This window comes from Saccoglossus kowalevskii, chromosome 5 (assembly GCF_978046115.1).
Source record: "Saccoglossus kowalevskii chromosome 5, keSacKowa6.1, whole genome shotgun sequence".
Taxonomy (NCBI): Eukaryota; Metazoa; Hemichordata; class Enteropneusta; family Harrimaniidae; genus Saccoglossus; species Saccoglossus kowalevskii.
Genome location: NC_140645.1, coordinates 6569138 through 6584923, shown reverse-complemented (window position 1 = coordinate 6584923; position 15786 = coordinate 6569138). Strand labels below are relative to the sequence as shown.

The 15786-nt window shown below is 34.1% G+C and overlaps 1 protein-coding gene across 1 annotated transcript in view; it reads right to left on the bottom strand.

Moving 5' to 3' along the window:
• Positions 1 to 1299: 1299 nt before the first annotated feature.
• Positions 1300 to 15786, bottom strand: part of LOC102809209 (G protein-coupled receptor 54-like) — a 60612-nt gene continuing 46125 nt past the window's right edge. Inside the window, exons 2-3 of the mRNA XM_085499488.1 lie at positions 3377 to 3512; positions 1300 to 1946 (exon numbers count right to left, since the gene is read on the bottom strand). Coding sequence (XP_085355614.1) covers positions 1300 to 1946; positions 3377 to 3512 — 783 coding nt within the window. The remainder of the gene's footprint in view (positions 1947 to 3376; positions 3513 to 15786) is intronic.

Here is a 15786-nt window from a genome sequence, read left to right as displayed (position 1 = left end):
GGGTATTTAGTTTACACGTATTTACAGGTAGTTATTTACAATTATATGTAGAGGGTTGTGAAAGTATTTACTATAAACAGATAGAAATTCTGAAAAACACTAGGCAGGAGCGCAAATAAATTATTGCTAAAGTTTTATGTATATGTATGTATGTAATATGTCATCTCTCATATAATATATATAATATATATAATATATATAATATGCAAAATAGTCGGTCACGTGATGTGTAATAAATCACAGTATACTTCCCAGTTTATGCAAATAACGCATACATCCCACTCTAATAGATCTGTGCTATGTAGGACTAACCACGCAAACATACCCTGCTGGCTGCGCATGTTGAAGGTTCAATTACGGACAGGTTACTGTGACAGTTTTGTTAATACACGTGTGTGTCGTGGGCAGCTGACACGATCGCGTCTAATCTAATCCGCGGGCACTTCTAACAGGAATTTAGAGTTATATTTATATATAATCCCAAGATGAGTGAGTGAACATGAGTGCATAGCGCCAAAGTGCTGTATCAATCCGAGCCGAAAGCGAGGATTGATGATACTCTGGCGGTATTCACCGGTAACACACAGGGCACAATTGTATACGTAAAACACACAGCCGGGTTGGAAGCGTGGTCACCAGAAGACATGCAAAATTTTCTTTCAATAATAAACACGTTGAAAATAGAATACATATCTCATTGTACAGTACTGTTGTCCCAGGACTGTGTCAGGTTGTTGAACTCCGCGCAGCAGTGCAAGCTGTTGAGAGCTAGTCCATCCAAATCACCCAAATTCTAGATAACAAACAATTATTAACTGTACGCTGCGGGCTATATACCTTCAGTTGTAGTAGATAATTGCCTAGTGTGCTGGCTTATAACATTAGATTCAACTATTGCATGCTAATCTCGCAGTTATAATTATACTCATCAGGAGTCACACAAATTACTGTAAATGTATATACTATATACTTGTGGAAATATTTCAGTTCATACCACCATTTAATTGTTTTATATGTGTGCAGCAATATTGAAGAATGTATTGTGCTGCTTCGTTTGCTGATAATACATATAATAGTAAGTGTAGTCGGTAACTTGTTGTATAACGTCTTAACATTAAGCACAATATAAATATCGGCTGAATTTTGGAATATTTTTGTAGAAAAAAACGTCAGCCTGCCTTTAAGACGTACCACAATTAGAAGACAATCAAACTTGACAAATTTGGCAAATTAACATTGAGAAATAATTTACTGAAGTGAAGTGAAGTGAACAAAAATATTTATGAGGTATAGCGTGATTCATAATGTCTTTACTGAACTTCGTGATCCCACAGCAACCGTGCTCATCTGATAATCGCGAGGTGGAGGCTTCGACCTACAAGGAAATATGGCCAACAGGTATTTGCGGTATTTTTTTCCGACAAAAGCATACACGACTGGGTTTACACATGAGTTGATGTACGACAGGCACAGGGCGACAACCGAGAGATTCATACTGACAACAGGATTGTACGATTCATGGGTGACGAACGAATAATAAAGCGCAATGGCGTGGACAGGACACCAGCAAACGATGAAGAACACTGCAACAATAACCACCATTGCAGTAATGTGTAATTTCTTTTCGGTGGGGAATTCATTTTCAATGGTAACTACACGGCGAGTCGTCTGCTTGCCACATTTATGTGTTATTCGCTGGTTGGTGGTGCGTGACTTGCGCAGCATAGATGGTAATTGCATGCAACACACCATATGCACTATACTGGCAGTTGATGCGATGATGACGGTTACCGGTATGACGAACATAACCAATACACTGTAAACGTCGTACATCTTTGAGAGAAACGGCTTAAAAATTAACGACGATACACATACTGGTGTTAAGTAGTATGGATCGATCATAACTTCTGTGTACACAGCTATTGGTATGTGCATTAAGAAGGAAGCTGAAATTATAAATAAAACAAATATAACATTAATAAGTTCGAACATATTTTATGTAGAGTTTTGTTAACCTGACGTGAAAATCAATAGTATTTAATCCACCAGACATACGCAATATAACATACATCAACATTAATGTTTTTTTCAAGATAATGTCTTATCTTTACATTCAAGCTTATCTACGGCGGATGACCTACGCAGGTGATTGTTTGTTCTATGTAGAAGGTCCCTTCAGAAATCGTCAAATTCCAATCGTTTAATATATGGTGGGTACTACAGATAGGGCAGAATATGCTCACTTTTGTTTTGCAAACACCTTGCAAACTGTTTGTTGTTCATTTGAATGTTACGTAATCTTTTCTTTCGTGTAGTACATTAATTTACTAGTATGTACTAATGTACACATTGAACTATGTATGTGTGTAAATGTATTTTGTCCCATGTACATATACAAATGAACACCCCAACAGAGGTGGACATATAGTTTTAGCAAACAAATCAGTTCACGAGTATTGCCGCGTATCTTGTTACCCTGACAAGTTATTCACGTAAATCAGGTAAATTGAGGAGGAAGGTACCCGGATGGAGGTTGACATACAATTATGGCAAGAGGTAGACATACAAAAATGTCAACCTCTAATACGGTAATCTGATTGGCTGTCATGATCATGAGGTATAATAAATGTTATATGTGTATTGTACTTTGTTGTTGAGATTCCCCTAAGACTGTTGATATTTGGTTAATGGATTGTTTGTCAGTACTTCAGATTATACTTAATTCTATTTGATTACACTTAATTTCCGTAACAGTTAATCAAATGCCAGTCACTGTACGCACAATAATTTTTTAGCTTAAACATTCGCAGTTTGTCAATTATACGTTGTTTAATGTTGTTGCTTGCTGTTGTGTGCCCGCGAGGTTTGTAAAATGAAAATAACACCATAACGATATCCAAACACATAATAGTCAAATACAACACAATCCTACAGTACGAATAAAAGTAAACAGGAAGTGATGTCAGATATTTCAAAAAGTGAGTCAGTGGCGGATCCAGAGGGGGGGGGGGCGCAGGGGGGCCATGGCCTCTCCCAAACGCATGACGATTCATATCATATGGATTACGCATAGCTTCTCTGCGATTTACGCTCCGTATATATTAAGCGAAGCTTGGACCCCCCCCCCCAATACATTTTGCTGGATCCGCCACTGTAGTGAGTACATCTAGCTCAGCCTATCTCGCTTACCAGAAACTTGCAGAAAATATAATGATAACTGTTTAATAGAATAATTCAAATTTAATATGAATGTCCGGGGATTTAGCCATAGAATAACATAAAAAATATAAAAGAATATAATACAGTTGATATCACTGTCATTTCAATGGATTGTACTCATTTTTATGGCTTATATATATAACACATGGTTACGTACCTATCCAGGATATGGCAATAGCCAACACTACTGCCTTCTTTGTTCTTCTAGCGCGGGCCTTTAGTGGTTTAGAAATCACGCAATATCGGTCAAGGGTCATTATTGCTAGGGTGGAACACGTGGCTTGCACGGTGACCTGTAAATCAATAAATTATTCGTAGTATTATAATATACACTAGTCATTATTGCTAGGGTGGAACACGTGGCTTGCACGGTGACCTGTAAATCAATAAATTATTCGTAGTATTATAATATACACTTTGAACAATATAGTCACTAGTAAGTAATGTTAATTCCACACGCACAATACGATTTGATTACAATGTGACAACTATATTTCATATTTATTTTGTCTGCATAATTGAAAAACACACCATTCTGTGAACTTTTGCGATTGACATTGTTTTATATACTACATTAGAAATAATGTAAATCTTATCTCCAGCTTAAATTATTCTAAGCACGATATACTTTAAATACATTACAAAGCAATCAATATTTCACTTTGTAAATAGTTTACTTTGAGGTTACCTCACTTAATTCATCACAAATTTGCAACATTAATCGTTGCAGCAAGTTTCAAGATGTCTGTTGTTTTAATTGACAGATTTCAACTCGTATGAAACACACGGCATTATGACATAAAGTATTAATAAATCAAGCAACCGTCACATGGCGTACATTCAACCTCAAAAGGCTACAGTCTCGAGATTTTACCGACTGTATAGCTCTAGGACACCCTGCAAGCATACCAATTAAACACAAGCGACGTTTAAGTTGTCTGTTCGGCTATTTACTTGCAGATTCAACCCATTTTATATCAGTACAACGCATAGTCCATATGCATTATGAGTGTACGGGGATATATACCGACTCTGATGTATGTGATTGATATTAAAACGCCACTCTGAAAGTGTCAATGTCTCAGAATAATTTATAGCTAATCAACATGAGTAATATAAAAAAATTACTCCTGTGTCTAGGTAGGACAGATAAATATGAATTGCAATGAATCAAGGGAACTAAACATGCATAGACATGCATGCATTGAATCGTATTGCTAGGTCACAGTTATTATCTGTGTTTTAACAGACTAGACAGTGGTAACCACTAAATATGTGACACGAATAAACAATCAATCTACTGGTCGGACTAGTATTACCCAGGGTAATATGAGAACCAAAATGACTCCACTGTACAGTTGATCAATTGCGCAATAAAGGAAAACCGAACCAATCCCAATATAGGAGATTCTGCCCATATGAGTTTCCTTAGGCTTGCAAATAATGACCCAATTTTTGAATAATTTAGTATGTTTTAAATGCATAACCATATCATCATACAGTTCAGTACACTTTTTAAAATTAGCTAATGGCAACGTGACTTGTTCACGGAACTATCAAATCTGCTATACTTTCTCAGGTCGGTGAGATTCAAATTCCATTGCATTGATCATAGAAAGGTCATACGGAGATATGAAAAAGTATAATTTTGCACAATATTAATGCATCGAAGCTATATAAAATTCAACATTTCGGGATATGAAAAGACGAAGCCGTATAATTAGTGATTCAATTAAATCTAATTATGTTGTGCCAGCAGCCTAATGAACATGTAGTTGGTATATAAATGATTTGTCAATAATAATGTATTCAGAATGTTGTGGAGATACTTGTTAGACTGTCTTGTTATTATGCAAAACATGTTTATATAAAGCAGGATATGGAATCGAAAGTTATCGATCATGCAACAAGCGGGAATAAGAGGAGATATAATTTATGTATATTATGCACAATTTACTACATGTCATGGTGCAATTACAATATCATGTTTGAATAATAACATTACATTTCACGTAAACGATTCGGGCGATTTAGTATATGCATATTTAATTTAGTAGTTGTCTCATCTATCTAACATGAAAACAAGGCACACGTCCGCGGCTCTAGATTATTATCGGACTACAGGACATTTACTTTTCCACGCGTATTCCTTGAACTGTCACTGATTTCGAAAATCGCATCATTTCGTCGACAAGCTGGTGGGATATATCATTTAGTAACACCGATACAATGTGAATTTTGTAAACACCGCATTCAGGAACTCGTGACGTCAGTAGTGTAGTATTACGTTAACGGGGGAAATCGTTCTTCACAACAAGACGCCACGCTCTGATAATAACATGATCAACCCGTATTATAAATTCTTACAATACCCTTATCTGTCCTTCAATCGCAGAATCGAAATAACCGTTACGCAAATGTCAAGTGTTCAGTTGTTAATTTCAGTACTGAATATAATAAACCGTAGTCACATTGGAGCAGGTTGACATAAGAGAAGTGTATTATCAGCTGAAAGTGTTTAATATGTTAATGATATGCAGACATGATATTTTAAAGCAAGCATAAACTTTTACAATGTGTTTTACATGTTTGTGCGTAATACCAAATAATGGGAAACAAATGTTAAAACAATACATTTGACTGTATCGATAGTTTTGTTACCTCTAATTATCCCTAACGGACCTACATTATGTTTAGAAATAACACTAGAAGCTCATACGCTTTAAAAACGTGAGCTGTGAGTTTTTTTTTTATTTCAAACTCAGATTTAATTAGACGTAATATAGTTGACAATGTAGAATAATGTTCATATAAACTATTTGACGACCATATCTCTTTGTCCTTTGTGGGATATAATTTGAGTTTTATGTTATATTCAGATATCAGCTGAACACGTGTGTCATGTTAAATTTGTTTCAATCAGCTAGGCATCGGGGAGTGAATATAGTGTTAGCTCCAAAAATAGCTATATTTCTAATTAAATAGAGTAAAGTTCATAAACGGCGGTCTTCCCACAAATGTGCTCGGATGCTGTACGAAATATTTAATACACTCTCACGAATTGCGATCAGTGTTCTAGTTTACCGTCCCTTGAGGCTGCATAAGGAATATTTATGATAGATAGAATGTCACATTAGTCACTCTATATTATCAGATTCATTAAAGAAGTTCGGATGAGGTTCTGATTAAATGAAAATTACTACAAACATTTAATTACTGTGATAGTATAAAATCACTCATGAGATATCACACATACATATATATATATATTAAAAGAATAAATGTGGCTAGTATAGGAAGATATACGACTCATGTGTATTTGTATGTTTGGTAGTCATTTGTATTGTCATTATCAAATATGTATGAATATCTAACCATGCCTATGAACATGAACAGTCACTAACATTTCCCAGTATCTACAACATAATGGTATCTATAATATGTAGTGCACAACGACACATGGGTCTGACATCGCGGTATGCACTAACTTGACCTGTCATTGTGTCTCCATTAAATCAGATTATCGACTCCAGAAAATGGCAACATTGTATTATAGGATATTGGTATCCCCATTAAACACGCCGTAACTAAATACAATGTAGTTCCATTTATATAAATAATAAATCCTGTTCAACAAACATCGTTTAACCATTACCCGAATCCCCGAGACGCTTAGCTGACAATATTGGATTACAGACTAGATTATTAATTCAGAAGTATACCTGATTGAATTGGGACAAACTTTCTATCTGTATACACATATTTTATGAAGACCAATTAGTTTCAATTTAAATGAATCAGTAAATCACAACAACCGGTCGAATCGGCAGGAATAAATATTCATCAAAAAGGAAAAGGTGTGGTTGGTAAATGATCGGTTTTGGGAATAGTAAAATAAATCACAGTGGTAATCGTAATAACGAGGGACGTAATTATTCTTGTTTTAATGGCACGTTTACGGGTGTAAATTAAAGGTCACATTGTACCTACATTTGTATTTACCAATGTATAACCCTGGGCTGATTAATATTGTACATAAATGCTGGATGATGTTTATATTACTTACATCTATAACAACATAATGTGAGTCTGAAGGCATTAATCACGTGACCTGGTATACAACGCTATGCCTTAAGGTGCTACTTATGGAATATGTGCACGACTGGAGCCAGTGCGAACCTACTTACAAGATTGTGTCTGATTGACTCAAACCGAACAGTCAGATCAATCAGAGTGCAGCCTGTTTGTCGATAGTTTTTTTTTTTTTTTTTGAGGTAATAAATTCTTCCCTGCATATATACTTCGACTCAATTGGACAGGCGATGTAAATTTCGTAGTGCAAATAATAGAGTTGATGAGACCGCTTCTGATTAACGAGGCGTTTTTATGCCAGGATGACAAATAGCTGCAAAAATCAGTGGTTGTGCCAAGACCACGTGCAAATGATAACCTTAGTTTCACGCAAACGCTTAATTGGTCTTAAAATGAACAAACAAACCCGTGGCAATATTGTACTAGTATTATACCTGTCACTAAGAACGCTTTTATTTACATATCTAAAAAAATACACTATACGTAATTCTTGATTGGATGTTAGGTCATTGATGTAGAACACGTAGTACTGTAGCTCACATACAACCCTGACTTATTATTGGTTAGTTTACCAACGGAAAAATAATATACACGTAATCATTACCGTACTTTTGAAGTAAAATCTGTGACAGCCGTTTGCTTTCCGAGAAATGATCGGGTGGATTTTCATTAAACCGTTACGTTACAGTGACGACATGGTCGAACCTGCAAATTTCTCGTATTACGTAATGTGCATCGCACGAGCTCCAATATCTAGCTCAACATATTCCTGGTTTTCTGGCAAAATACTAGATGGATTTAAATCAATTCAATGCACATATCACTAGAATACCCACATTAACAAATGATGGAGACGAGTATAATAATAGAACATTAGTTTTGTTGTCGACATAAATACTGGCCACTAGCGTTACTACATAGTGATCACCATCATGGGCGGATTTAGAGGGGGCCGAGGGGGCCGCATCCAATCAACAGGGCTTCGCGTCATCGGCGCTCGCGAACTTGGCCTTCGGCCAACTTATCGCCCCCCCCCCCATTCCAGAATCCTAGATCCGCCCCTGACCATTGACGGTCGTATTTCAAAATCTGGTTAAATATATGACGTGTTGTGGATATAATACCCAAACATGTTTGCTCCTCATTAACATTGGAGAGCGGCGTCATCAGAGTTAAAGCCAATCATAAACAAACAAATGTAAACATTATGCAAATTTCATCTGAAAAAACAACTATAACTCGCTTCGTTATAATATTTTCCATCCATACTTTTATTGTTTAACTTATTTCTATTGGGGTGACGTTTTGTTGTCTAAATGTCAATTTTACTATCCACCTTAAGATACACGTGACTGTAAATGACTACTAGTATATCATTGAGTTAGTATTGAAGAGTTTAATACACAGAATTGCGTGACTATCAGGGCTCGTCCCGGTTCACTGAAAAGTACAGAACACAATACGTTTGATCATGTTCCAACAAACTGGTCACGTAACAGACTTTACTAGTAAAGCGACGCAAAACGTAGGCCAATGCTAACCCATACTGCCCGAATTTATACTTTGTCGTATTACTATTATGAACTATTTATACATCTTGTGTGCGCTTGTGTGAACGATTTCCTAAACGGTTTAATTATTTTGCGTCCAATGTAGAAAGAAAAAGAGTTTTAATTGTCAACAAGCTTGGAGGCATTCAACGTTGATGCCATAAAATAAAATTCGATCTTTGAAAAAGTGAAGGCACAGTTCTACTGTTTGGTGATAGGTAAATAATAAACACTAACTCCAATAACTAGATGATACCTCGTGATAACTACATGCTAACTTGTAATAACTAGATACTACCTCATAGTAACTAGATACTATGTCCTAGTAACTAGACAGGTACATATGTGCGTTTTCAATTTCGCCGAGAAAAAGGATAAAGTTTTCGAAAGTCGCCTATCCACATAAAACAAAAAGTGGGATATTTAAAAAAATTACCTTGCTGTTTCAAACCCAAGTACATTAAATACACCGAAGGATTCAAACAGAACGAAAAGAAATCTCTTTGCTAAAATTGTTGTTATTCAGAAAATTATAATTTCTCTAATAAGTGTTATTCAAATTATCAAAATTACAATTAAACTGATTACGAGTGCATTACAAAAATGATTTAAATCTTGAATTCGTTCAAGTCAGAGTAGTGTGCGATGTTGTGTAGTAAATCTTTTCATAATCGGGGTATCGTCACAGGAAATGCACTATCTCTACAAGTAGATAAAATAGTAGTAGCATTTTATATTGAATTCTATACCTACTGGTAACCAGGACAGTTTGATGAGATTTACTGTGACGTGGTCGACTTCCTAAAATTAACGTAACTGCCATATTTTGGACCTTCCATATAACTGCAATAGTATAACCTAAAACATGGACTAATATCTGAGTAGCCTGTACATCCCTTAATTAATCTGTGAGATAATAGAAAGTATGAAGACCTACACAAAGTAGCCATGTGGTTCGTTATATTAATTTCACTTAGGAAAACAACACCAAGACTAAGAACGAACTAAGAAATATCAAGACATTTTGGTCCAAATGACAAATAAAGCTGCGTATCTTCAGATACCAAAACGTTCAACAATGCGGCCAAGAGTGCATGTATAATATTAAATAAGATTAGCCACGGACAGATCCCTGGGGAACACCAAATTTCCCAGAACTACAAGGTTATACATGACCAGTCACAGATACGCATTGCCGTATGTCCGGTAAATATTACCTAAACTATAAAAGAACTTGTCACCGAAATACGCTTCTGACCGATATAATAAAAACAACGTCATCTGTATCATATGCAGCAGTCAGTCAAATCCAGTAATATCAAAATAACAACTTTTTGTCTGTCCATTAAGAACAGGATATCATGACAGAGAGGAATTTTAAATACTCAAAATACTGCTTTTGACTACATGTATATATTGCTTCTAAATTCTTGTGGGAATCAAGTCTAGTTCACATGAATTCGTTGTCGATTTTATGACGAGTTTCAAAGCATTATTATTACAATGATAAAGGCCCGTACACTAGAAATTCATCCAACACATGCCAAGCATGTGGTGCAACAAATTCATGAAAAGAAAACAATTGCTTTTCTCATTTGTGTTCTCATTTATCGGATTTACAAAATACCCATTTTTGAATTTTATTAGACATTCACAGATCGATAAAGACTAGACGGGACACACATGTCATGTCATGTCAATGTCAAGTAATAATCACTCACATAAGTAAAATGCTATATATCGTTATTTCATTGGGGTCATTATTTGTCTTCGTTAATTGAAAAGTAACATGACATTAATGTTGTGAACATCAATAGCATGGTAGATAAATGACACTATCCGGTGAGATATTCATTCTCATTTACAATAGAACAAGGTTGTATTCAGTATTTATGATTAGTGTTATTGTAATTGTCATATATACTCAATAAGTATAAGAGAACAGAATAGAAATATGTTACGATATGTATAAACAATAGTGCAATATAGTACGTATTGTTTGTTGAAGTATTTGTTCATTACTGTATAGCACGTACAACTCTCACTCCCACGGACAACACTGCAACGTATATTCTTTCGATAATATGTCATTTATAAAAAAACTAAGTGATTCAAGTAATTTCTTTACACATCAAATGATATATGGAAATATGTGATACTTCCACTGATTCGTACTCATCGTAAATTATCGAAATGTTCACGATTCTGTTACAAGATATCGAGCAAATATAGCGTCTTCCGGTTATTGGAGAAATAAAATATAGCGTCTTCCGGTTATTAGAGAAATAAAATATAGCGTCTTCCGGTTATTGGAGCAAATATAGCGTCTTCCGGTTATTAATAAAGCAGCCTAGTAACTGTTTCTTTGTGATGCACCATCTTACAAACACGTGAGTAACATAACACAGGCAACGTGACAAATAGAGTGGTCTTCACTCGGTTTATCCGTCAAGCAAAGAAGAAATTCTCATTTTCACGACCCAGCTTTCTGAAAATATAGGTTTATTATACATCTTTTAGTTTTATAGTTAAAAAAACAATGATTATATATTCCTCCCTTCTATTGTCATCAACGACTCTTGAAGAATTGTTATTTTATTCTGTTCTGATTTTGATAACTAGTTATTTTAGGTTGCTAGTTGTTTGGCACGTTCTTATGTAATATTTGGCAGTGACAGCGACAAATGATTTGACAATGTAAGATGTGAATACCACGTGTGTTTGTGCTCCATGATTCTGTATTATGACGCATTAGAAAACTTCCCATTTTTTAATTTCCCATTTTATCAATATCAAAGTAGTTTTGCAGTAACCATAACAACCAAATAGTCAAATACTACATGCGTATCAATACAATAAATTATAAACGTCACTTGTGTAAAGGGTACACAGTGTGCGGATGAATAAATTTGGAAATGGAAAAAAAATTATATCAGGTAATGCTAAACCACATATTATATTCCATCAAATAACTCTCACGAGTTAAAAATTCAAGAGCGTGAACGCAGACCTCATTTCATGTACTGGCTGTGCTTTTATTAAACCAGGTCATGAAGCCCATCTGAGAGCTTACCGCTAGTGCTGTGCTGTAACATGAATATGCATGAGCTATTATGAATATTCATGAGTTAGGATGAATATGCAGGAAATTGGCGAACCAATAAAAATGAATGTGTGAGACTTGTATTGATTGCAGAAAAATTTTGCATTGTTAATAATTATCAACGCTGATGATATGAATAAATTCATATTAGTATATCAAATTATACCTTAAAATAATTAATTAGATCAGAATCACATCGGAGGTGTGTGATATCTACAGTACTGTATTGACGTAGGCAATGAACAAAGACGGAAAAAGTGTGCTATCAATTTCTATGTTCACCTTCACGTTCCGTGTTAAACGATTTTGAATATATCATACGGCCACTACACATAAACCATGAATTTCCATTCGTCCGTAATTCGAGAAGTATGCGATGAATTAAGAATTGCTAATCAATCTCGGGGGAGAATCGATTGAAGTACCCAGAGAAATGAAACGAAATCAGAAACGAGTAGAATCGACACAAATTGTTCAGATGCGCATTCACTTTAGTAGATTTTTTTCGGCGTTGTAACACAGATAGTTTGTAATCCCATAGTAGGACATCAGCACGCACTCACTAAACATCCTATCTAATTATAGTTGGAATGTGGAAAGACATTCAGAATTGTCTTAAAGTACTAGCGGTAATCACGTATCTCTTGACGTAGAAATGAGAAAAAATGCCGTTGGGTAAAAAACACACATCTTTCTCTCATCGAATATTTTTTAACAAATATTGCTGTCTATCATCTGATGGAAGTACCCACTAAACTGAAATATATGACATTAACCTAAAACCTGAAATACCCCTTGCATTTTATCGCAGTACTTCAAAGTCGTGTTGCTTCCCGTTGTGTCATGTTACAGCTCACTGATTTAAGCTTGTCGCATTTCGTTAATTGTAAATTCGTCATCATATATCATCCACTCGTGTTATCTAGCCTCTCATTTGTTATGTGTCACATAGTCAATATAATTGAGTCTAACAATCCGTTAAAGAAAATGTATCATATCATTTTTGAAATTGTTTCTATGGGAAGCAGCGATGGAGCTTGTTTTCAATTATAACGTGTTTACCTTACAAAGACACGCATCTGTTCTAATAACAATCTAGTTTACGCAATGTCTCCGGGTCTAAATCGCCCACACAATGATGTTGAGTCAGGCATACATACACGTTTGGCGAATAAGACAGGGTACGCAAGGAACGACTCGTACAATATTTAATCATTTCAAATCACCAGGAAAGGAATATACATGGAATAATAACATGTGAGAAAGACACAAATAACAGCGTAAATTTACAGGATATCACGTTTCTTGACAGTGTCACCAATTTAATGAACACTAATGAGTTTACACGCCGCTAGCTATACTGTTGCTTATGCGTACACCATCTGTCATCATTAATATTAATTAGGTAAACACAATGAGAAATAACATCCCAATGCAGTATGTAATGTCAGTGACGGTGGCACGGGAGGGGGGGGGTGGCAGAGGGGGCGATGACGGACCTCCTATTAAGGTTGCACCTTCGGCAAAAGGTTCGTGGGTAGATCTTGTAGATCTTGTCCCGCCCTGCAAAATTCCGTGCCGCCGCCTTTGTATTTACAACTAATCAAATAAATCGGTTATCATAAAAAAATAGTTTACCACACAGTGAGTGATAATGTAATGTTTTTGTTCTAATTACTCATTACAAGATTTACCATTCTCATTATTAAATCTATCACAACTTGTTACTATGTTTCTCATTATTCATTACTAAATTTATCACAACTTGTTACTATGTTTCTCATTAGTCATTACTAAATTTATCACAACTTGTTACTATGTTTCTCATTATTCATTACTACATTTATCACAACTTGTTACTATGTTTCTCATTATTCATTACTACATTTATCACAACTTGTTACTATGTTTCTCATTATTCATTACTAAATTTATCACAACTTGTTACTATGTTTCTCATTAGTCATTACTAAATTTATCACAACTTGTTACTATGTTTCTCATTAGTCATTACTAAATTTATCACAACTTGTTACCATGTTTCTCATTATTCATTACTAAATTTATCACAACTTGTTACTATGTTTCTCATTATTCATTACTAAATTTATCACAACTTGTTACTATGTTTCTCATTATTCATTACTACATTTATCACAACTTGTTACTATGTTTCTCATTAGTCATTACTACATTTATCACAACTTGTTACTATGTTTCACATTATTAATTACTAAATTTATCACAGCTTGTTACTATGTTTCTCATTATTCATTACTACATTTATCACAACTTGTTACTATGTTTCTCATTATTCATTACTAAATTTATCACAACTTGTTACTATGTTTCTCATTATTCATTACTAAATTTATCACAACTTGTTACTATGTTTCTCATTAGTCATTACTAAATTTATCACAACTTGTTACTATGTTTCTCATTATTCATTACTAAATTTATCACAACTTGTTACTATGTTTCTCATTAGTCATTACTAAATTTATCACAACTTGTTACTATGTTTCTCATTAGTCATTACTAAATTTATCACAACTTGTTACTATGTTTCTCATTATTCATTACTAAATTTATCAAAAGTTGTTACTATGTTTCTCATTATTCATTACTAAATTTATCAAAAGTTGTTACTATGTTTCTCATTAGTAATTACTAAATTTATCACAACTTGTTACTATGTTTCTCATTATTCATTACTAAATTTATCAAAAGTTGTTACTATGTTTCTCATTATTCATTACTAAATTTATCAAATGTTGTTACTATGTTTCTCATTGGTAATTACTAAATTTATCACAAGTTGTTACTATGTTTCTCATTAGTCATTACTAAATTTATCACAAGTTGTTACTATGTTTCTCATTAGTCATTACTAAATTTATCATAAGTTGTTACTATGTTTTCATTAGTCATTACTAAATTTATCATAAGTTGTTACTATGTTTCTCGTTAGTCATTACTAAATTTATCATAAGTTGTTACTATGTTTCTCTTTAGTCATTACTGAATTTATCATAAGTTGTTACTATGTTTCTCATTAGTCATTATTAAATGTATCATAAGTTGTTAATATGTTTCTCGTTAGTCATTACTAAATTTATCATAAGTTGTTACTATGTTTCTCATTACGTATTACTAAATTTATCATAAGTTGTTACTATGTTTCTCATTAGTCATTACTAAATTTATCAAAAGTTGTTACTATGTTTCTCGTTAGTCAGTACTAAATTTATCATAAGTTGTTACTATGTTTCTCATTACTTATTACTAAATTTATCATAAGTTGTTACTATGTTTCTCATTCGTCATTACTCAATTTCTCGTTACTTATTATTACATCTTATATTACTCATAGCTAAATGTACCAGTACTCATTACTAAATATCCAACAATAACATTTTTACTTGATCATATATTATACAATATTCAGTAATTTAGAACGACTCAAGGAAAGTGAACTAGACAAGTCGAAAATTATCCAAATGACATTTTCCACTATGCGAAATGAACATAGAACATGTGCAAGGCACGGTTTATAGTAACTGTTATACATAGTATTCCTACCTAACCCAGGTATGTCACAGTGTCAGTCAGTTAGAATGATTTGTGGCGAAGTATGTGTTTAAACACCCGTATCTGGTTTTCACATTAAAACAATTTTCACTTGGTTGATAATTGTTTTAGAACGACAGTGAATAACACAAATACTCTATTTAACTGTAAAAATAGTTTAGTCCAGTTTTCCAATACGGTTCACTTTATTTAATACACAGTTCAGTTATCTTGTTTGTCACTTCAATT